The sequence below is a fragment of the Lipophrys pholis genome (genome assembly GCF_963383615.2).
Source record: "Lipophrys pholis genome assembly, chromosome: 9".
NCBI lineage: Eukaryota > Metazoa > Chordata > Actinopteri > Blenniiformes > Blenniidae > Lipophrys > Lipophrys pholis.
Window position 1 is genome coordinate 10,949,838 of NC_137639.1, and position 22,211 is coordinate 10,972,048.

The 22,211-nt window shown below is 43.8% G+C and overlaps 1 protein-coding gene across 1 annotated transcript in view; it reads left to right on the forward strand.

Annotated features, from left to right (window-relative positions):
• Positions 1-22,211, forward strand: part of zfpm2a (zinc finger protein, FOG family member 2a) — a 125,446-nt gene that overhangs the window by 19,392 nt on the left and 83,843 nt on the right. The window contains exons 2-3 of the mRNA XM_080470852.1: positions 14,428-14,586; positions 21,877-21,978. Of these exons, the coding sequence (XP_080326978.1) occupies positions 14,428-14,586; positions 21,877-21,978 (261 nt within the window). The remainder of the gene's footprint in view (positions 1-14,427; positions 14,587-21,876; positions 21,979-22,211) is intronic.

The following is a 22,211-nucleotide window of genomic DNA, read 5'->3' on the forward strand; positions in this document are numbered from 1 at the left end:
TTTGCTGGGCCCGTATCAGTGGGCACTGGCCCATCCTCTGGGAGCTCCTAAGCCATGCCGTCTGAAGAAGAACTGATGGGGTTGGCAGCACATATGGGCATGCTACGGGTTTTTATTTCAGTCAAAAACAGCCCCGATGTTATCGCCTTCAGTCACCAGCACAGCAGCATCACCCAGGCTAAACTGAGATGATTGGCCTTCACGAGGAAGAAAAAAAACAACCCCAAAACAAACCACCCAAACCTCCTGCAAATCAACTTCAAAACAAAAAAAACTCCTCTCTTCTTCCAGCTTTTGTTTTGAAATCATATATACATCCCAGGAGCTCCGATCTAATTGCACAACACTCGTCCATTTCTATCTCCCATATTGTGTTCAGGTGACAATTTGTTCCAGCTAATTGGAATTTCCTTTTTTTTTTTTCTTTTTTTTTTGCGTTTGCCCTCACCGCGCAAAGCATCAACCTATCGTGAATGACATTTATGCGATAAGCGCAGACTCCACCGGCCACTGTTTCTCCCAAGCCAAGACGTGGTGAAGTTGACAGCTGCAACAGTTTTCTGAAATAGTTGATAACCATCCACGGGGTAATGAAACTTCCACCTTTGATGGGAAGTTGAAAAGAGAGTGTTTCACTGTTGGCTTGGCAGAACATTAGACATGGCTTCAGGCGGGCAGGGGCTGGCGAGGGATCGAGCTGTTTTAATAGGGCTCATCCAGAGGTGACGGGAGCAGTGCTCGCGCTGAACTGGAGGTGTGAGCTGGGGCTGCTAGTACATATCTTTTGTCTTTCATTATCTTTATTTCCTTATTATTTTAAATGGCCGGCATGTGTGTGTGTGTGTGTGTGTGCGCGCGCGTATGCGTGTGTGTATGTGTGTGTGTGTTTTTTTTTTTTTTTTCTTCACTAGAAGCTTTTTTGATATCCATTTAGATTGGGGCTTCATTAAAAAACCTCAGACAATGGAGTGACTTCTAATTAAGAAGCGCCGCATCTGGCCCCTGGCACCCTATCCCGTTGTTCCATCTATTTTGCTGGGGAGAATTCATTTGTTTCTTAATTAAGAAAAACACCAATAGCGTGAAAAATCTGCTTATGGTACCTGAATCCTAATTAGTTAAATAGTGAGGGGAAGGGGAAAACACATTCCAGTAGCCCTAGAAATGAACTCGGAGCTGATAAAAATGAACTAACTAGCCTTGCATAAATCGAAGCTGGGGAGAAAGTGTACCATCATTATGGCTAAGACAATATGCAAACTATCTTCAAAGAAATCAAATTGCCGGAATGTTTTCATTTGCATGTATTAACCATTAACATAATGAGGAGAAGTGACATTGGACCCGGATTGTGTGTCTGTTCGGATTGATAACTCTGCTGCATCTGCAAATAGTCTCCTCTGCAAAATTATGCTAGCAGTCAAATCAGTGTTGAACTGTGGAGGGAGAGGGAGAGTGATGGAGGGAGAGAGAGAGAGACAGAGAGAGAGAAAGAGGCAGAGTGGAGGCTTTTGCTTTTTCCCCGTTTTATCAGGGAGCTCTGTGCAAACCTGCTGCAGTGTTGAATCAGAGCCATCATCCTCTGACAGCTATCCTTAAACAGGAAGGTGCAGCGAGTCATTGTCTCTGAGGCGCTGCGGAAAGCTGCTCTGTGTGTGTGTGTGTGTGTGTGTGTGTGTGTGTGTGTGTGTGTGTGTGTGTGTGTGTGTGTGTGTGTGTGTGTGTGTGTGTGTGTGTGTGTGTGTGTGTGTGTGTGTGTGTTATAGAAGGACACAAGGGGATGTGCCCATGTGGATGCTCGCTGGAGACAGTCCTAGAGTGGGCACACTTCACACTCTACCCCCCCCACCCCCCCACCCACCACCATGCTCGTACATATCGGACACATGCATGCACACGCCTGCACACAGCCTCGTGCATACATGTGTCACCCAACCACCACTGCTTACACACACACACACACACACACACACACACACACACACACACACACACACACACACACACACACACACACACACACACACACACACACACACACACACATCTGAGTGCTTCCAGGATACCAAAGGCTCACTTATCTGTTCCGTAAAGACTCACCATGGCCCACATTGGCGAGTTGGGTGGGCAACCAGCCAAATCCAGTGTGTGTTCTCCACTGCAGGCGTCATGCAAAACACTGAACCGTCTTCAATATTCAAAATAATTTTTTCCAACATGCTATTTCCCAGGATCAGCCTCTTAGGTCAAATTATTCAATTAAGTGTCTGTTTATTACTGATACCAAAGCTGGGTGGCGGTTCTACTTATCACCTTTTTTGCAGATTGGTGTTCTCGCAGAATACCACCATAAAGATTGCCTTGGCTGTAATTAAAATGGCACAGAGACAAATTTGGCGCGGGGCTAAGACATGGGGAAGTAGAGGAGGTTGAGGAGGCGGTGGGGGGTGGGGGGTGGGGGTGGGGGTTGGAAGGGCTTCATTCTGTCATCCAGTGCAAAAGTTGAGCTGGTAAATTTTTTGCGGAGGTGGTACGGTACGCTACAAAAGAGGCAGGTGTGAGGATTGGACGGCGAGCAATGCAGCCTTGTGGCGGCGTTGTTGCCATCGCGCGGTGCATTCGGGTGCAGAGAATGGTCAGGGGAAAACGTGGCCAGTCTTCGCGGGTCCGACTGAAGCAAGTAAACAGGGAGTCAGTGATGGTTTGTGTGGCAGAGCGGATGCTGTTTAGACATCCTGAACGCCAGCCGGGCTTGAGTCCATCCACAGGCCTGTGTGTTTGATGAGCTATTGGCAGGCTGCGGGGACACGTGTTCCCGTGCCTCGTGGCAAACATACCTTTCACCGTCTTTGACTCCGCAAGCCTGTGTGACTTCTCGGGGAAAAAATATGAAAGAAATCAAAGCACCAATAAGCTGAGCGTGTTAAGCCAGAGAAGGGGGAGGTGATGGTGGGGGAGCGAAAGAAAAGAAAGACCTGAGCGACTTTGGATTTTGACAGAATCTTCATATGCTCCCTGACAAAAATTTGCATTGTTATCACAGATAACCGCTGATGTTTTTACTTGGTCGTACATTTTTGTGAAATATGTAAAATGTAAACCGAGCCTCTAACGATTCCCCTTAATGACGTGGATCTCGCTTTTCTCCCCCGAATCGCGTCTTAGCGGGCTTCGCAGTGCGGGATGTCTGATATCTGAATATTAAAAGGGAGTTTCAAGCTCATCTGCAAATGTGATTTGCACATATCACACTTCTGCAGTCGTCAAGCTGCTTCATCGCCAAGCTTCTGAGCAAAGAAGGCTGGGGAGGGGAGTGAGGAGAGAAAAAAAGAAAGAGAAAGATGCACATATGGGTTGCTATTGATGTATTCCATTTCTGACCTAATTTAAATCCCTGCCAACAAGCTCATATGCATACTGTACATTTGCTAAATTACAGAGTGTAAACCTTGCCTTCTCACAGAGACAGGTGTAAACATCAATGTTGTCATAATGCACCACCAGTAAATATGATAATCGCGCCATGCTGCAATAGAGCACAAAATAATTTGGACATCATTTTGATGCCTGAGGGGCCCACGGGAATGCCCTCCACAACGAAGGTGGCCCATTGACATGCTATACACGCCAAGATATAATTATGGCTGCCTGTCTTTGTTCCTCCCAAGCTTCCTCTCAGAGCACTAGTAATTTGCTTGTGATATTTTGGTATTCTTTACGATTGACTTATTCTCTGTGGACTTGAGTATTACATGGGTGTAAATGAAGATGCGAGGAAGCCACTCCGCTGCCAAATCCCAAAGTTCACAAGTGTAACATCGCAAACAGCAAAACTTGATGCAGATCTGGGAGTAGTTATTTTGTCGAGCCTAATTTGAAATTTCACTCGCGACTCCCGACACGTGACGGCTCCCGTCGCTTTCGATTTTTTTTTTTTGGGGGGGGGGGGGGTGCCTTCTTGGAGTGTCATCGCCGGCTATCTGTGTGGGACTTTGCTGATAATAAGGGGCAACGCCAGAATATCTTTAGGCTATGCAGTGTGTCGAGCCGCGGTTTGTTGTCATGATAATCCCCTCATTTGTAATGTCGGGATCAGCAGGTTACGGCTCTCCACTTGCCTGCCATGTCAAGACTTGGGACTGGCGAGGTGGATTGTCATTTCTGAAGCAATATTTTGACAGCGCCTTCGCTTTACTCGTATGCTGCGGCTCAAAGGTCAGAGCTGTGCCACTTCCATTTACTGTGTGTGAACACTCAATCCCTGAGGAGTGGAGCTCTCTACATCTCCCTGCCTCAGTCTCTCTCTCTCTCTCTCTCTCTCTCTCTCTCTCTCTCTCTCTCTCTCTCTCTCTCTCTCTCTCTCTCTCTCTCTCTCTCTCTCTCTCTCTCTCTCTCTCTCTCTCTCTCTCTCTCTCTCTCTCTCTCTCTCTCTCTCTCTCTCTCTCTCTCTCTCTCTCTCTCTCTCTGTCTCACACACACACACACACACACACACACACACGCGCGCTTGCACGTAGTTGTTCTTTTCTGCCTCCCACCATTTACCTCACTTGTTTTAGGAGAGAGGTGTCAAGCGTGGTCCCACACAGAGCTTTATAGCGGGTCGATAAGCGTCCAAATTGAAGGGCAATTACAACTTATAAACCTTTAGAATGGCGCAAATGGAAAAAGGCAGCTCTGTTCACTTTAGCTAACCGTGATGCCTGATTCCTCCTCCCGCCATCATTCCAATTAGTGTATCGCAAAGACAGCCACCTCTCCGTCAGCCGCTGCTACTCCCGCTCTCCTCATTATCACACACACACACCGCTTGGTGTTTCTTTAAAAAAAAAAAAAAAAAAAAACATAGTCTGGTGTGATTTGTTGCAGCCGCACAATGTCTCCAATGGTTGTAGCTGTCATACCATTTTCCTGTGTGCAACGGTGCCCACTCCTCAGACACCGAGGCAGGTTATGTCAACCAAATAAGGCACTTGTCAGTAATACAAAAAGACATTGTTGCTGGTCCATTGTTACCCCTGCTCTGCCAGCTATCATATAGAAAGTGATGGAGTGACGGTGTTTTTGGAGCGCGGTGCAGCTCCACAGCCCCAGGGGTATTATGGGTGTAAATCTCCCTCACCACAGTTCTGCTCCGGGCCAGGGAGAGCATCATCCATTAGCCATAGCAGATGGAAAGGTGGGCTTCTGCACCCCCCCCCCCCCCCCCCCCCCCCCCCCCCCCCATCTCTGTTCTGTACTTCTTGTTGGGACTGGTGCTGCTGGAATCCCGTTTTAATACACAAACACGGGTAGATGGGAGCAACAGCCAAGCCAGACAATGAATGATGAAATCCACACGTAATCAGATGAAAGCTACAGTAGACACAGAGCCCAGGAGACTGATTCATCATTTATTTGTGAAATGATGATAGTGGAGGTTTGGTTAAGCACTGTGTCTGTTCACATGTTTGTGTACTTTTGTTTTGGTGGGAGGGAAGACTCACACAGCCCGAGGTCTGACCGATCATATCTTTGAAGCGAAATCGTTTCAAACTTTTTAAAATCATTTCCTTTGCTGCGTTCATGTCATACTGTATAGGGTATATCTTCCAAATGCTTTGGCGTCAGGCCAAACAATTATATAATAAAAAAATCAGATTTTTAAGAAAGCTTCAATCGATGTTTAACACAGAGAGATCTTTCAAACTGGTTAGGTCATAAAATGTCCATTTGTGTAGATTTTAATGATGTGAGTTGAAATCACTCAGCATAAGTAAGTAAGTTCTCGGCTACTATTTTTAAATATAAAAAAATCTGCAGAAGTTTTCACACTGTTTTCAACGTGTGTGTGTGGGTTAAAGAAAACTACTCCACCTGGAATATATTTCTATATTTTAATGGTGGCTGAATTGATACAGCTTCTTTCACAGTGTGGACACACGCTCTTTGATACTAGCAGTTATAAAAGTCATCTGCAAATCCTATGAAAAGTTCAGGGTATTTATAGGTCTTCTTTTTTGAATGGTGTTGTATTGATTATACCTCAGCGGTCCTGGGCAGTTGTTTGATAGCTGCACTCCTCCCTGATTAATTTGCTCAAAGTAGAAACAGTTCTTTTTAAATTCCTTGCCAGACTAATACACAGAGATCTCTCAATTAATACTCGCAGAAAACTCTGAATCATCAGGGTCAGAGCATTAAATAGGGCCATTTCCGTTCAACCATGCTCTAATAATTTGCATTTCATATGGACACATCAAATTTGCATTTGATAGACGTGATCATGTCATATTTGTAATGGGTACTTACTTTCATTTCACATTTTTTTGTAATTGTTTTTAATTATAAAACAATTGCTCAATGCTAGTTCTGTGTAGTATCTTCATCAGGTAGGACCAAATAACTATAAAAGTAAAGTTTCTTTTTCCCTTTGTACTTAGTTTTGTACATAACTTTAGATTTTTTTTGCCTCAAACTTTCAAGTGTAGCAGAAAAAGTAACTGAAGAGAAAGTAGAGTCAGCCAATGTTTATATCATGATACCACAAGCCAGCGGGATGGAAAAAAAGAATTCACCCTAAAAACTGTAAATTTGGCAATAAAGTTGCACGTTTTCAGAGCTGTTTTATGTGCTGGATTACAGCACGAGACCAATATCTGATATTTCGTAAGAATCCAATATCAGCCCGATACAGTAACAGTTTAAGCCTGAATCCAAGCAGCTAATCGGTACAATCACTTATCAATGAGGAGTATTTATCTCCAGAAACCACTGGCTCCTCATTGATGCAGCAGTATTTCACAGTGTGCTAGAGGCCTGCTGTCCAGGGAGCTGTGTGTGTGTGTGTGTGTGTGTGTGTGTGTGTGTGTGTGTGTGTGTGTGTGTGTGTGTGTGTGTGTGTGTGTGTGTGTGTGTGTGTGTGTGTGTGTGTGTGTGTGTGTGTGTGTGTGTGTGTGTGTGTGTGTGTGTGTGTGTGTGTGTGTGTGTGTGTGTGTGTGTGTGTGTGTGTGCTGTTTGACGCACTGGCTGAATCCTAATCTTGCAGCAAGAAGCTTCACATGGCCAGATCAAGAATTAGGAATGGAGGCAGAGTGTGGGGGGGGGGAGTAAAGGGGGGAGGCGGAGGAGAAAGAGAAGGAAGAGGAGGAGGGGGAGAAAAAGCCCATCTCGGTCTGTGTTTTAAAGGACAGTGCTTTGAATGTCATTTGACAATTTCCTTTTAATTAGAACTAATTTACAGAAAGATGCCCACCAGCTAATCTTTACAGGATAATTAACTTCTATTTTCTTTACTTTTAATTAAAAAGTGGAAAAGATTTAGCTGATCCATAAAGAATTGTTCTTTTGAAATGTTCATCAGACTTCACACTTCTTTTGGCATTGGTAATATTTAGATCCTATCGTCTACTCAGTCTCCACTGAGTTATTGCAATGATTTTCTCGCCCCTTATCCGAGGTATTAAGAAGTGGAACTATCAATAGTAGAAATGGGAACCAGAGGCAAATTAGAATTGAATTAATGAAGAATTTATTGCAAAAGGAAACCCCCCCATCCTTAATAATACTGGAATGAAATTGACATCTTAGATATATCCATTTCATAGAAATTCCTTGATGGAAAAATATTGTTTTATCTACACTATTTGATACAGTAATCATTTTTCTTTTTCTGAAGGCGCCCCATTAAATTCTTTGAAATGATGCTCAGCTAAATGCTAATTGTTGCGGCGGCAGTTTTAGCATTTACAATATTGCTATTTCAGCCGCCGCGGGCTCACAGACCACTGAATGTGATGAATTTGATGCTTTTCAGGTTAAACAACAGTGTCTTATTAAGCACTTAAGACACAGTCAAGTGCCCCGGTGCCTCGACAGAATGAAAACTCCCTCAGCCTCATCAGAGACTGCTGGAGAAAAGTCTTTTTCTCGCCACTGTTAGCAACCTTCTGAGGGACTTTACTTAGTGGAGATAAAGTGAGCCAATATGAGGTGAGCGTGCTGTAGACAGAGCCTCCACTCGTCTGCAGATGAGCCAATGGCTGAAGATGGATGCCCCCACTTAACCATGATAGCTCCCTGGAGGAGCCTCACTCAATGGCTTCATTAAAAGTGAACGTTCTAGTGAAAAGCTCGCTTATAAACCAGTAATTAAGACCACACATATTTTACCTGCTTTGTTTCAGCTGTCACCTCCAGTGTACAGGCACATGGTTAACTTTTATTTCCTTATAAGTAACAGAATGACACTAATAAATCACTCACCCAGAGGAGAGGCAAAGTGTGTAACAAGAAAGACTTAAATCCAGCGCGCTGGCCATTTTAACAGCGTTTTTTTTTTTTTTTTTTAATCCCTTCGTTGCACCTACAAAGCAAATGTTACCCGGCAAAAGAGGTATTAACTAAGCCCATATTACTTGGAGGACAAGCCTTGTGACTTTTACAGACCAAGCGTTGTCCACTTGGACGTGTGCGCATGTCTCTGTAAACTCTAGAGGCAAGTAAAGTCAGTAGAGTGAAGCAGGACCCAGCGAGCTCCACAGAGAAACTGGCTGGCATCTGCTGAAGCCCTCGGGCACGCTCAGAGGTGCCTCCAGCATTTTAATGGCATAGTCAAATGCCAGCATGTTTTCATGCCATTCCAATTCAAATTCATTGGATAAAGAAGTAAGAGCGTGTTATTCCCCTTCAACGGTCCAGACAGAAACACTGGGCGCAACAACACAGAACTTAGCAACTCTCGCAAACATGCTGGGATCCAACGTTGTGTCTGATTGGAATAAGATACTCCAAGCAGAATTATGTTGACACTATTTGAGAAATGTGAGCAAAAATAAACCTCCTTTCTTATAGAAAGGTTTTTTTTGTTTTTTTTTTCTTTTGTCTTTTCCTGCGTGTGGCTTTCACAAGCTGCAGTCAGCAGACAGCAGAATCCCAGCCAATGGGTGTGCCACAGTCTCGCAGCACGAGACGCGAATCTGCTGTAATGTAAACTTTCTGTGGTCCATCTGAACGAATGATGTCATCAGATCGCATTTAGACTCCCGTGTCATCTTTTTGCGCTGCCGCCACACAGAAGTGGTGCATCCCTGTGTGTGTGTGTGTGTGCGTGTGTGTGTGTGTGTGTGTGTGTGTGTGTGTGTGTGTGTGTGTGTGTGTGTGTGTGTTTGTGTGTGTGTGTGTGTGTGTGTGTGTGAGATGTGAAAACATTTATTCATCCATTTCGGCTCAACAACTAACTCGTCCTCCCTTCTCTTGATTTAGTTTTTTTTTTTTTTTCCTGTCTTTTTTTTTTTTTTTTTAACCCTAATTTCCAGATGAGCATTGATGCCGAGTTTTTCAAGCAGTTTGTTGACTGTTGATTGTAAGTGCCCCGAATTTAGGAAGGCAGCCATTTCTAATCACGAGAATTACATTGCTTAGCAACCGGAAAATCAAGTTAAACAATACCATTGCTTATTCTTGGTCACAGACTGCAGCGCTGAGAACACATCAGTCTCCACTGAAGCTGTTCCACGCTCCTCCCAGAGCACGCACACACACACACACACACACACACACACACACACACACACACACACACACACACACACACACACACACACACACACACACACACACACACACACACACACACATTTACACACAAGCAGCCATTCACACACAATATACGAATGGTAATTTACTTTTGACTTGTGTTACAGCATTAGCTCCACATTTAGTTTGATCACAGAGTGTACAACTTGGATAAAAAGGGCTCTTTTTTGTATCATTTATGCAGTTTGAAGAAAGATGCTTGAAATGAAACGTTCCTTTGAGGGTTCCTGTAGCATATTAAGCTATTAAGAGTTGCGTAAATGGTATCTATTTCATTACAGTGATCAAGGATTAAATTAGAGGCTTGAGCCCTGTAACATATACACTAAGTCTCTTCCAAGGCTGAGGGAGCCCTCTGCCTCCCAAAGGTCATTAGAGCTGAGGAGAGAGTATGGCCCCGAGTCTCTCCTCGCCTCTCTCCACTTTCTCCTCCTCCTCCTCCTCTCTCTCTCTCTCTCTCAACCTTCCCAGTTCCATCCTACAAAGCAATTTTCTTTTCCAATTTTGACACTTTGCTTTCAGAGAGCTATTGTTTATCCCTTTATTCCCCCTCAACTCCAGATTGATCTAAATCTACGGGGTTCACAGTTTGGAACTACTCACAACTTGAGACTAAGCCTGCATCTCTCTAATTCCTCCCCCCCGCCTGCAGAACTCGGTGCATGCTCACCCGGAAGTGAGGAAGGCCCCGATATCAGCGCTGGCACAAAGGGCCAGTCACAGGGAGCAGAGTTGGCAGGGGTTGAGCTGTGTGGCCCTGTTGGATTTTTCGGGCTGCATTATGCATTCATGTTTAGTCTCAGGTGCTACGTTTTATCCCCAGGCCAGCTTGGACACATTTTCAATAGACCTTTTGGATGAAAAACTGTATAGGTGGGAGCAAAAAATGATTTCCATGCTTATAGAGATCTGCTGCTTTGTTCTGTCAGATTCAATTACCTCACCTCTAATTAGGGAGCTATAGAGGAGGCCGGGTTTGTGATCCACACATCACACTGTGGAACCTGCTGATAATGCGAGGTATCGCTATCGCAGCCCGGCCACAAGCTCCCCACATTGCGGACGCCTGAAAAAGCATGCCGTGAAATTAGCAGTCACTCATACAGTTTTTGCACATACACACATATTTCTTTAGAGCTTTTCGTCTTTCTTTCTTTCTTCCTTCCTTTTTATTTTTTTTTTAAGTGTGAGCGTCGAAGGCAACATCTGTGTGCGTTCTCATTTTATGTTTTAGTCCACTGAGGGAAACTGACTCGAACACAGAGCGCTTTCCTGAAAGGTACGCTCATTCCACCACCTCCGTCCGCGCTCCTCTCTTCCCTGATTCATTAATCCTCTGTCCATCATATGGTCTCAGAGTATCACCCCATTTTATAGACTCAGTGGGGGCATTACCATATCCCCCTCCGGAGCTCCACTCCGCATGGCCGATCTCTATCAGACAGAGGCCACGCCATGAACAAAAGAGCCACTGTGATCAAGCCTGTATTCAGCTAGCAATGTCTCTATTAGCATTGGCTGCCGCTGCATGACTGTTTGAACAGCGCTGAGATTTCCCCCTGTAGTCGGCGGAGGAAGAGTCTGATGAATGTGCATGATACGGTGGAGGGTGGAGGGTGACGGGTCCGTGGGCGTGCAGGGATACCTGGACAATGACCCCGAATGAGAGGAAGTTCAGACAGGCTGCATTCTCCCAAAGCATCCTCTTACAGGAGAGTGGAAAGCAGTCTTTGTACGAGGATGACTTGGGCAAGTTGAGTCTCTCTCCAGAAAGGAAAGCTCATAAATTAGCACTTGTAAGTCTGAACTCGAAAAGCTGTTGCGCTTAAGGTTACGGATAATTGGTGGAGGGCTGCAGTTACTAATTATTTTAATGATTATTTTTTATGATTAATTCTTTACTCAAGTGGTTCCCAAGTTGTTGGAGTCATTTAGAAATGAAGAAAAGTCTTCTGCTGACCCGTCTCCACCCGCTATGACCACGTGTAGTTTAATCAAAGTGATATTTCTTATCAGATTGTTTCGCCCTTATTCAGGACCAAGACTCCTGAATATGTAATCATGTCCTGGATGTAATAAGAATAAGGTCAAATTAAAGAAAAGGTAGACTGAGCATATTTAGTACATTGTGATCCTTCACATTGTGAGAAAACTGCCACGGGTTTCGCCATTTGAAGAAGCAAAATATACAATTTGTATGACTTTTTTCTGATTAAACATCCCAAACCGTCCAAATATGAGTTGTCCATTTTGCTGGGTAAATAACGGTTTTGTTGACACATGTGACTTAGATCTGCCTTTCAAAGCGTGATACGACTCATTTCTGCATATGTTATAATGAGAGCAGAATTTAAAGTGGGCTGTGTTGTTTTTGGCGAAGCAAAACGCAGACGCTCTCTGCGGTGTCATTGGCCATCTGAACTCCAGAGGAGGCTCGATAAGAGGGTGAAGCGACAGGCATTCCTCCGGCCGGCCCGGTTCATCAGCAGACCCTATAGAAATGAACCAACAAGCGTGGGTCACACAGTGAATGTGACAGGATTTTAAACAGTACACAACTAAATATAGCTGGAACGCCACTATCAGAAAATGAGTTAGGAGTGTGGTGCTGGTCGTTTAGAAAGTCATTATTCTTATCATTGCTGTCTCTGAAATAATTTCAGGTCTCTCCATGCAATGAATACTGTATAATAAACTAAACATGTGAGAAATGCGAACAAACTTTGGTAATCTACGTTGGTCCCCAAGAAGTCGCCATCAGACCCCCTCCTAAAGTCTCCGACTGGCGTGAATATTTTTTATTTTATTTTGTTCCATATTCAGCAATGCCTCCAGTATCTCTATCAGTTTGAAAATGCTCCATTTAGTTACTATCTGTTAGAGTGGGGAAGTGAGATGCCCTTATTCTGAGTCTATTAAACCTCAATTCTATCTCATCTTATCTCCCTAATCTTTGTGTCTTATTGACCATGAAGTTTATCTTCAATCTCCCTTTACCCTTATTATCGCACAACACTGTAGGTCTATTTTGTGCAGTGCAATGGCGCTGCTGTATTTGCCAGCTACAGAGGAAGAATCATTTAGTTGTACACACAGTTCTTATTCAGCTGTGTAATGGAATGTGTACAGACTGCGTGTATAGAAATGTATTTCCCCGCTTTCTTTCACACTGTCTTCAATTGCCTTGGCAGGAGCCTTTAACGCCAGTCATACAATCTCCCCTTGATACTGCGATATTTATCTCCCGGTATCATCTTAAGCGATGGTAGACTCATTGAGTCACTTCACGCCTCACTTCACTCCTCAGCGAATCAGCAGAAGGCATCAGATAAGATCATAAAACTGTATCCTAATTTAAAAGCAGCACTCTGCCTCCGCAGTGTCTATTAGAGATCTGTGTGCTAATTCTTTTCATGTCCGGGGCTCCTGCAGATGTAGGCCTCTACAAAGGAGTAATTTATAAGACTAATGAAAGAGCAAGCAGTTTGTGGACATCAGGGGGGTCTTTTATGAGGCTCGGTGCAGGGAAGAAAGAGAAACAGGAGAGGCACACCAGCCCCGGTTTCTGAACGGAAATCATTGCTTTATTAAAGCTGAGGGGCTCACTCCCGCTACAATAGAACAAACACATTGAAAGGTGTCGGGAGGATGTAAGTGTTCTCTGTTTGAGCTCCAGAATGATGCACGGAGAGGCTGCGACGTCGCCGTGACAGGCAGAAACAGAGACAGCATCCTCATCTCGCTGACAGTGATGGCAACACTTTTGATATGATTATCATGGGTGTATGTGTTTTCTTTTTTTATGAAAATGTTGCAAATTTCTCTTTCTGGGTGTATTATTTCAAATACAAACTCACCCTAAATTTAAAGTATTCTGCCACTTCTTTGCAATGGTAATGCGTTTGCAGGCATTTCTTTTTTTTTTTCCCTTTTTTTTTTTTTTTTCCTGTGGGAAGGAGAGGTGTGCAAGATGCACATTATCTTAATAACATTCAAATGCCAGGTGAGATGTTTTTCAGAACTAATACAATTCAGGTAGCTGTACAGTAATTCCATCAACACCCTTGATTGAAGCAAAAATGGTAATATGCAAATACCAAAAGAGATGTACAGCTACAAGCAAAACTCTGAAATCATTTAGATTTAAAGAAATAATATTGCACAGAGGGGGGAAAAAATTAATCACACGGAAAAGTGTCTCCTTTAAGATTGCACTGGTGTATTACCCGGAGGCATGGAATGTAAATGGAAAATCAACATTGTACCCTGTGATAAGGCTAACAAATTAATAAAAGTATTTTCTTTCCTCCTCCCATGCTGATGCCTGAATGAAAAGTCTGGCAAGGAACTTTTTTTTTTTTTCTCTCCCTTTCCTACCTCCATCTGTGCGAGGGTTTTGTTTTGCAGGTAGCAGGATTAACATCAACGCTCACCTTGGCTGCGTGTCAGCTTGTTTTTCAGAAAACTACACAGTCTCAAAGGGCCTTTTCAACAGCGATGATGGAAGGACCTCTGAAATATTATTGGGAAAATCATATTCTTTATTGACGTGGCTGAATGTGTACACAGTTATAAATACAGCGCAATGCTGCTCTGTGCTTTGAATCACATCTCGATTGGTGGTATTTTAACAATAGGAATGAGGAGAGGGCTGTTTCTTTTATTTTTTTTTTGTTCTTTAAAGCTGGAAGGATATGATGAAACTGCTGAACATCTCCTTTGTGTGTGTGTGTGTGTGTGTGTGTGTGTGTGTGTGTGTGTGTGTGTGTGTGTGTGTGTGTGTGTGTGTGTGTGTGTGTGTGTGTGTGTGTGTGTGTGTGTGTGTGTGTGTGTGTGTGTTTCTCCCCTCAGGTCCTCTCGAGGATGGCCTGGAGGAAGAGGAGGAGGAGTGCGTCTCCGAAGAGAACGAGCTCCTGGCCAAAGACGAGTTCACGGTGGAGGAGAACTTCCCCGCCGAGTTTGAGGCGGAGAACATGGCCTGTGAAGACATGGAGTACTTCTGCAACAAAGGTGGGGGATGTTGATTCAGTCCAAACTGGAAGTGCTTTTCCACAACCAGAGCGAGCGCACTGCCCGTTTTTTAATACCTGATATGAGACAATATGTTGAGTCGCGCTCGCGCCAAACATCAAAAATAAGTTAAACTCCTGCCAATTGCATCTAATAAAATTCCTCGACATGTTCGAATCAAGCCTGGCAGAACTTGTGTCGGACTCAGATATTTCCCCGCCTCGCTGCCTAGAGTCGAAACTATCCATTTTGATATTTGATCCCAGCAATCCAACCCAAGAGCAGTGGTTTGATCTGAGAGGGAGATGGCATCGGCAACACCGGCTCTCCCTCTGTGATAGTGCTGTGAAGGTGTGCTACGGTGCACCAATGCACTGGAGAGCGCCGCGCTTCCCTTTGAGCCGGCGCTAAAGCTCTGCGAAACACTCAGCAGCACCTGCTACTGCTCGGAGGTCCAGCACTATAAAGCGCCTCGGCGTCGCCAAATGTGCCCGAGTCCTCTTTGAACTCCAATTCAATTAGATTGCTGCTTTGTATGTTTGTTTCATTTCGGTCACACCTTGCCATCACAGGAGCTAATTTGTGGTCTGCTTCAGGTTACAGTGTGAAGATGACAGACTTGTCCCGCCCCCCTCCCCCCTCCACCTCCAACGCCTCCGCCACCCCCCCCCCCCCTTCTCCAACACTCCACCTCTTCCTACCCTCCGGTCGCGTGGCTTTCGCTACCCCAGGTGTCCCCACTCTTGCTGGCGCACGGATGCCTTAAATTTGACTTTTTAATGAAGGACCCGCTTTGAATGTCTGTCTCTTCCCTCTCCTTTCAAAGGGAAATTTGTTTAGAATTATTTCTTCACACTTCTAAACTGATGTGCCTCGTGGGATTACATTATTGAGGGAAAACAAATCTTTCATGTTCCAGGTAGGCTATGCCCCGGTAATCGTATCAATAATGTTTTCCTTTTGTTCTTCGCTAAAAGTCGAACGGCGCAATTGTTCTGAAATTGCAATTACCAGCGACGCCTCGGTTTCCTCACCCTTTGTCTCCTGCGTAATGTGTCCGTACTGCAACTTCAAAGTACAATGCACGGTCGACTAATAACCCACTAGCTATGAAATAGATGGCGTAGTACATATTGGTTTGCTAAAGTAAAGGGTGTAAAAAGTACAACTTCTGGAAATCTTCAAAGAACCTTGTCGGAGCCATTTGATACTTTCTTTGTTTTGGTTAAAACCATGCGCGGGAATTGGGCCTCAAATCTCCTTTTCCATGTTTATGAATGAAGTCAACACAAAATAGCCATCCCAAATGTCAAGTAGTGCTTTCCGTGGCCACTGGTAATCTGCTCCTTGTCATACACAAGCCCCAGCAGTCAGATTTTGTATTACTTTTGCTATCTAAGCTTACAGTAGCTAAGTCTTACATTGCCTCCTAATACTCAAATGATGTACTATCCAAATGTTCTTTTTTTCCTCGTGGCAAGTTGTGTGTAGTCATCAGGTGTAGCCATTTTCCCCATGATCCCTTCCTCAATTAGATCTGTTTAAAACTAATGTCGGAGTGGCTTAAATTTACCCCACTTATGTGAGACCGCCGTGAATTAAACAGGACGCAATCCTTGCGGCATTAAATGGTTTAAGTGTGTTATTCCTCAACTATAGGAGGAAAAAGAGAGCCCCCTTGATTAACTAAACCCTCTCAAATGTGATGGCGTGCTGTAATTAGCCCTGTGCGGACTTGAACGTGGGTTTTAAAGCAGCCACTCATCCCATGGCCTTTATCTTCTGCTGCTTCCCGGAGAATAAGGTCTCCCGTGTAAGGTTCCTCCACTGAGCAGTGACTCTCTGGTCTTAGCTTAGCCTTGTATCTGTGTAGTCACTCTCTGAAATGGGCTTGTCAGGGGGACCTAAAACCTCCATTAAAAGTTTCAGTCCATAATAGGTATTAAAAAGCTGTAGGAACACAAAGAGGAGTACCAATTTTCATTAACATATGAAGCACTTATTAACTTTGATCAGAGTGCGGTGAAGTAGCAAAGCTGCTTAAAGGCGCAAAGGTCAAGAAGTTGAATGCCACCAAAGACTCAGCCATTTGCCTTACCCTTGCAGAAAAGGGAGTCCCCAGATAAGTGCATGGAGCACCTTGACGTCCCATCTTGGTCTCAGGCTTGGCAACCTCGAAATTGGGTGACTGTTGACTCGGCAACTTGTTTAGTTAATGGTGGCTTGGCTCAACAGCAGCTTATGGTGCTTTATTTGGCTTCTGTTTTTTGAGGCTATTACCATCACACTCACAGAGATCCGCTCACAACAAAATGGCAACTTAAGTGATTAAAATGCATTTTTACAGAGCAATTCGGAGCGACAGTGAGTGAACGAACAATCACTGGGGGGGGGGGCAACATGATCTGTTCAACTAAATTTGTAAGAGATGACCAGCATCACTAGGAGGTTCAGGCAAAATAAAAAGGTTTTGTTCATTAATACAAATAGGAGTCAATGTGATGATCCCAAAAGCCCAAGTGGCTTTGAAGCCTTTCAGTTCCCATAAAATAATGACCAATCACAGGTTGCACATGTAACTACATGAGGAGTGAGCGTTTGTCTTTTTCTAAATGACATTAAAACCCATTTGATCCACTGGAAAAAAAAAAAACATGGTTAACATGATTTAACACTAAACACGAGCTTCATTCATGACTTTACATTTGAATTATTTAGATGTAAAACACCTAAAATATAGCACGTTGTTTTTGATTAAACAATACAGCGGCACATAAAGAGAATTGGTTAGTTTTCTCTCAACCACAAAATGTATTTGTTCATCACAACGTTAACTATTTTTTGCATACGTATCACTTATTTGCCATTAAAGGTATGACCAGTCTCCTTGTCGATTGCGCGCGCACACAACACACACACACACACACACACACACACACACACACACACACACACCCGCACACACAAATATTACAAACACTGAAAGAGAACGAGCTTTGGAGAATAGTAGCACCCTCGAGAGAATGAAGACTGTTTTAATATACATGGCATTTCAGAGGGGGTCTGTGAACCTCTTTAGGAGCTCAGTGTGAAAAAACAGTCGCACATCGAAAGAAATAACCTTGGCTTTCCCTTGCGATTAAACAAGAATCATACCTCAAACAACTTCTCCTGCTCGGTCAATTTCACATTTATGGAGTCCTGCTTGTGAAGAAGCCACAGATGAACACGTTGCCTCCGCAGCAAAGATTTATACTCTATCGACACACCTGGCTCCGTAATTGTAAGAAATATACTTTTTTTTATATACTCTGAGTGGCGTCTTTTTTTTTTTTTTTTTTTTTACTGAAATTGTGAAATTTCACCTTGTTCCTTTTACCCTCCCTTTTTTATTGTTGGCTATCTGTGAAGTTCAGCACAGGGTGTTGCCACAAGCTGTTCCCTTTAAGCGTTCCAAGTGTTGTCTGATGACAAATGACTTCCTCACTTTGCTCTGACAGTAAATTTACATGTCATTTCATGTGTCTCATTTCCTCGATGCAAACCATTTTTTTCCCCCCGAAGTTATATTACATGATATATTTTTTTTTTCTTCCTTCTACCGGCTCAAACGGCTTGATTCTGATGTTGTTGTGGGTGTTGATGTGTCAGGATACATCAAGCACAGTTAAATGTGAACATTTGCCCTCTGCTGCTCCGTTCTCCTCAAATTACAGAAATTATAATGTGGGCAGAGACAGTTTATCACAGCGGAAGTGAAGAGTGAAAGCAAAGAACTGCGTACCCAGGACTTAACTTTGCAAATAAAAAGCCCACCTTGACCCTTCAAATAACCTCTCAGTGAGTAATTTGACTTGCAGCAGTCAGAAATATACAGTAACAAGCAAAAAGTGGCAGAATTAATTATTCTCTGTGTAACACTGAAGTAATCAGAATCTCCAGCAACACAAGAGGAAGATCTCCTTGGCTCTTTCACCACAGCTGCCAGTGCCCAGAATGGTAAATGTGGAATTTTAATGCACAGTTGATGCTGGAGAATATGGGGAAATGCTAATTTGTGGTGCGATAAGATGAATCGAGTCATCCCTTTAGCCCCATTTGACTCAGTGGAGGAAATTAATCATTAATGTTTGTTAAGTATGACAATCTAACTGGGCCAGATCTACATGCTCAGAGACTGAGGCAGAGTGAGATAAAGACCCAGGCTGCAGACAGGGAGGAAAACTGCCAGATTCTGTAATGATGGGAATTTATTGGCATTTAAAGAGACAGTGGCAAGGCATTTCGCTAATAGCCTCCCTCCATTGGAGTGCTCTGCCTGCCTCAAATTGCATGCAATTCAAACCAATTTTTCAGATAGCAGAGAAGTCTTACAGCTATCCTTGACTTTGGTGGAAAAGGTTGCTTCCTAGAATTGACTTTATCTGTTGCAGCACAATCTGCATCAACAACCAAATATGCAATATCAACCGACTCGCAGCCCCGCTGCCTCCCCCCTCCCACATTACATGCTGGAAATCATTGCAAAACTCTAATACCAGCAATACTGATGGCCTTCGAAAAGTGGCAATAGGTTAAAGTCTTCGAAAGCTGGAATTTGGTCATATTTAGAATTGTGCAATCCAGTACTTAAAATACTTCTTTTTGCATGGAAATTGCAACCTGACTTGGTGGTCAGGATTAAAGTGCTCTGAGCTCCTTAAAGTCACACACAAGAGATTGACATTTTCAAGGGCTTCCTTGGCAGAGACAATGCTAAAAGGGAGAGAAAAAGCCAATATGACTTTGTTGCTACCTTGCTCGAGGAATTGTTTGTGTAAATCGCCTATAAGCTTATTGACCTGAATGTGTGGCACGCTGCGTGTGACTGCGATTTGGCTAGAGAGCTGTCCTTTGATAGAGCGGCGATAGGGCTGATTTTAACAGCTCACTGGCTCCTCTTGCATGCCCGCCAACCCCGAACCCAGCAGGCCGCCGTGCCTCCCCAGCCCTCCCCGTCCCTTCTGTTCTCCTCAGCCTTTCTCCCGCTCAGCGTTAAGCGTATCCATTAGATTGTACGGGGGAAAGGAACCTAAGCCAGATGTAAATTATGATCTCGGTGATAATGTAGTGGATGATCATTGACAATCTGTCTCCTTTGATAAGAACTGCAGAGGGTTTCGGTTAAAACGATGAAACAAGGCCTGGTCTCTATTACTTAGAGCAAATGAAATGGAGCACCAGTCAATTGGTTTTCATATTAAAAAAAGAAAAAAGGGTCAAAACTCCTGTGTCGCTCAAAATCATAAAAAGCAGTTGTTCATATTCTTCTGTATTCCGGGTTTTATCAGACTGTACTTTAAGCAGAGGAGTGCTACTCCAGCACTTCTTCCTCTGCTGTGCTTTTTCCTCGTGACATTTGTGCAGGAAACTTCATCAAAGCCCTGTGACATTGTTCCCTGTGAGGTTGCCTGGGCGATTGTGTTTAAAATGCACTGCAAACTGTGTTAGATAGAAGGCAGAAAATCCTTAATCACTGCTTAATTAAGGAATCATCTTGTAGCTTCATTTCCCGGGCTGTAATTAAACACTTCCAATACGTTTCGTTACAGGGCTTAACATGTTCGCCTGAGATCAAGGTAGTGCCTTTAATGTTATCTCGCCAGCTTTTTTTAAACTCCGCTCCATTGGAAGGAACTGTTGATATACGCCTTTGTTATCCTCGTCATAATACGAGCCTGGTATGCTAAAGAGGTTCTCCGGGCCCAACAATAAATAGTGGGGGAATTTACTCGAGTGGGCTCCCTGATAATATACTGGGAGAGGAGGAGGAGGAGTAGGGGAGAAATTGCCAGCCCATGCAGACACTTGCATAAGCAAAACTGGGTCATAATGACCTCATGTACTGTAACTAGGACATTTCTGCCGACTTCCCTTTTCGTATCACTATTTTTCTCCATATACATCTCCTATTTTAGCGTGAGGCAGAAAGCTGACATCCTTTTGGCAATGTTTGCTACCTTCTTTGAAGTGAGCCATGTCAAAAAAAAAAAAGCTAAACAAGCATGGTGCGTGTGCTTGATCTGGAGATTAACCTAACGGAAGGATGGACGGCGATGGAGAGAAGGAATGTGTGTGTCCTGTGGCAGTTGTCACTGGCAGTGTGATAACTGAGACTCAGAAGTGTTTTTTTGGAAGCTGCAGGGGTGAAAATCAGATACAGATGGGGTAAACAACTGCATTGCTACAACAATATGTTTTATCATGTCTGGACATAGGTGTAATTTTATTATGTGCAGCATAAGCCACATCCCCACCATATATTGTCTTTATCATACTAATATATTCACATTTGAATCTACATATCCTTTCCTCCCTTTTTTTTTTTTTTCCTTCCTTGTAGACGGTATGAAGTGTAGTAATCCATTGTGGTAATCCAGGCCTGTCCTTGACCGTTCACTATTGGGTTTAAAACATCAAAGGGATGAAAAAGATGTGGTGACAAAAGTGAAAGAAATGTTCCTCCAGAAACCATCAAGCAGCACTACATGCCCCGAGCAGGTTTGCTCCCACTTGCCAGAGTTTGAGAGAGAGAGACACTCTGTGCAACCACTGTGTCAGCCACATTGGATTTATTTAGAGCACCACACGAGGGGGCACCTACTGAGCACTGATTTATGTGTCTCTAAACTTTCAGAACACGCTATACTTACTATAGACATGCAAACGTGGATGTCATTTTACAGCGGGGACGTCTGGGAGCGCTCAGCGAGCGCGCCCCGTCGGTGTTCCTGTTGCACGCCTGAGAGGCGGGGCCACTTAAACAAGGTCTATAAGCAAGTTACATCCTGGTGAGAGATACCCAAATATCCCTTAGCGTGGTCTGTCTGTGTGTGCCCCGAGACTGTAAATCAGCCCTACATCCTATAACACACATTCTAGCTCGCTCCACAATAGATCAAACGGTAATAAATAGCCACTTCTCTCCCACACATTGCTTTCCTTCCTGTTCCACTGGGTTTCCTCTTGTTCCTGCGAATACTCATGGGAACTCCTTTTACATGAAAGTATGCAGCTGGACCTCACAACAAATGCACATTTACACAATTATGTATACATGAAGAGACTAAACTAAAATACATTTTCCAGTAATGATATTCAAGGTCCACGATAAGCCTCCCCTTAGAAAGGCAGCGCAGTATATAATCCTGCGTCTAATTACATGACGTGCCTGAACATTACATTTGGAGTGAGCTCTGTCCACTTTGTTCACGTTATAGAACTTGTTTTTTTTTCTTCTGTGTCTTCCAGGAGAGGAAGATGGAAACCGAGAAGGAGGGGAGTCGGAAATGGACGGGCAGGGCGAGAAGAGTCGACATGCTGCTTTGGGACCGGAGGAATGGGACGGTCCAAGTAAGAAAAAAAAACCCTTCAAAATCGACTGTACTGAAAAGGCTGAAGGATCACATTGATTTTGTCTGGCATCTTGATTAAAGATGGACAAATAAGGGAAAAGTCTGCATGCGACATAAAAAGCTACTTTAAATGCACATAAAAAAAAGCACTCTTCTACCAACAGATGGCTCCTTCCACAGTGCAATGCAGATGTATCTCTTTCACGACACATTTTTTTAATCTTGTTTTGC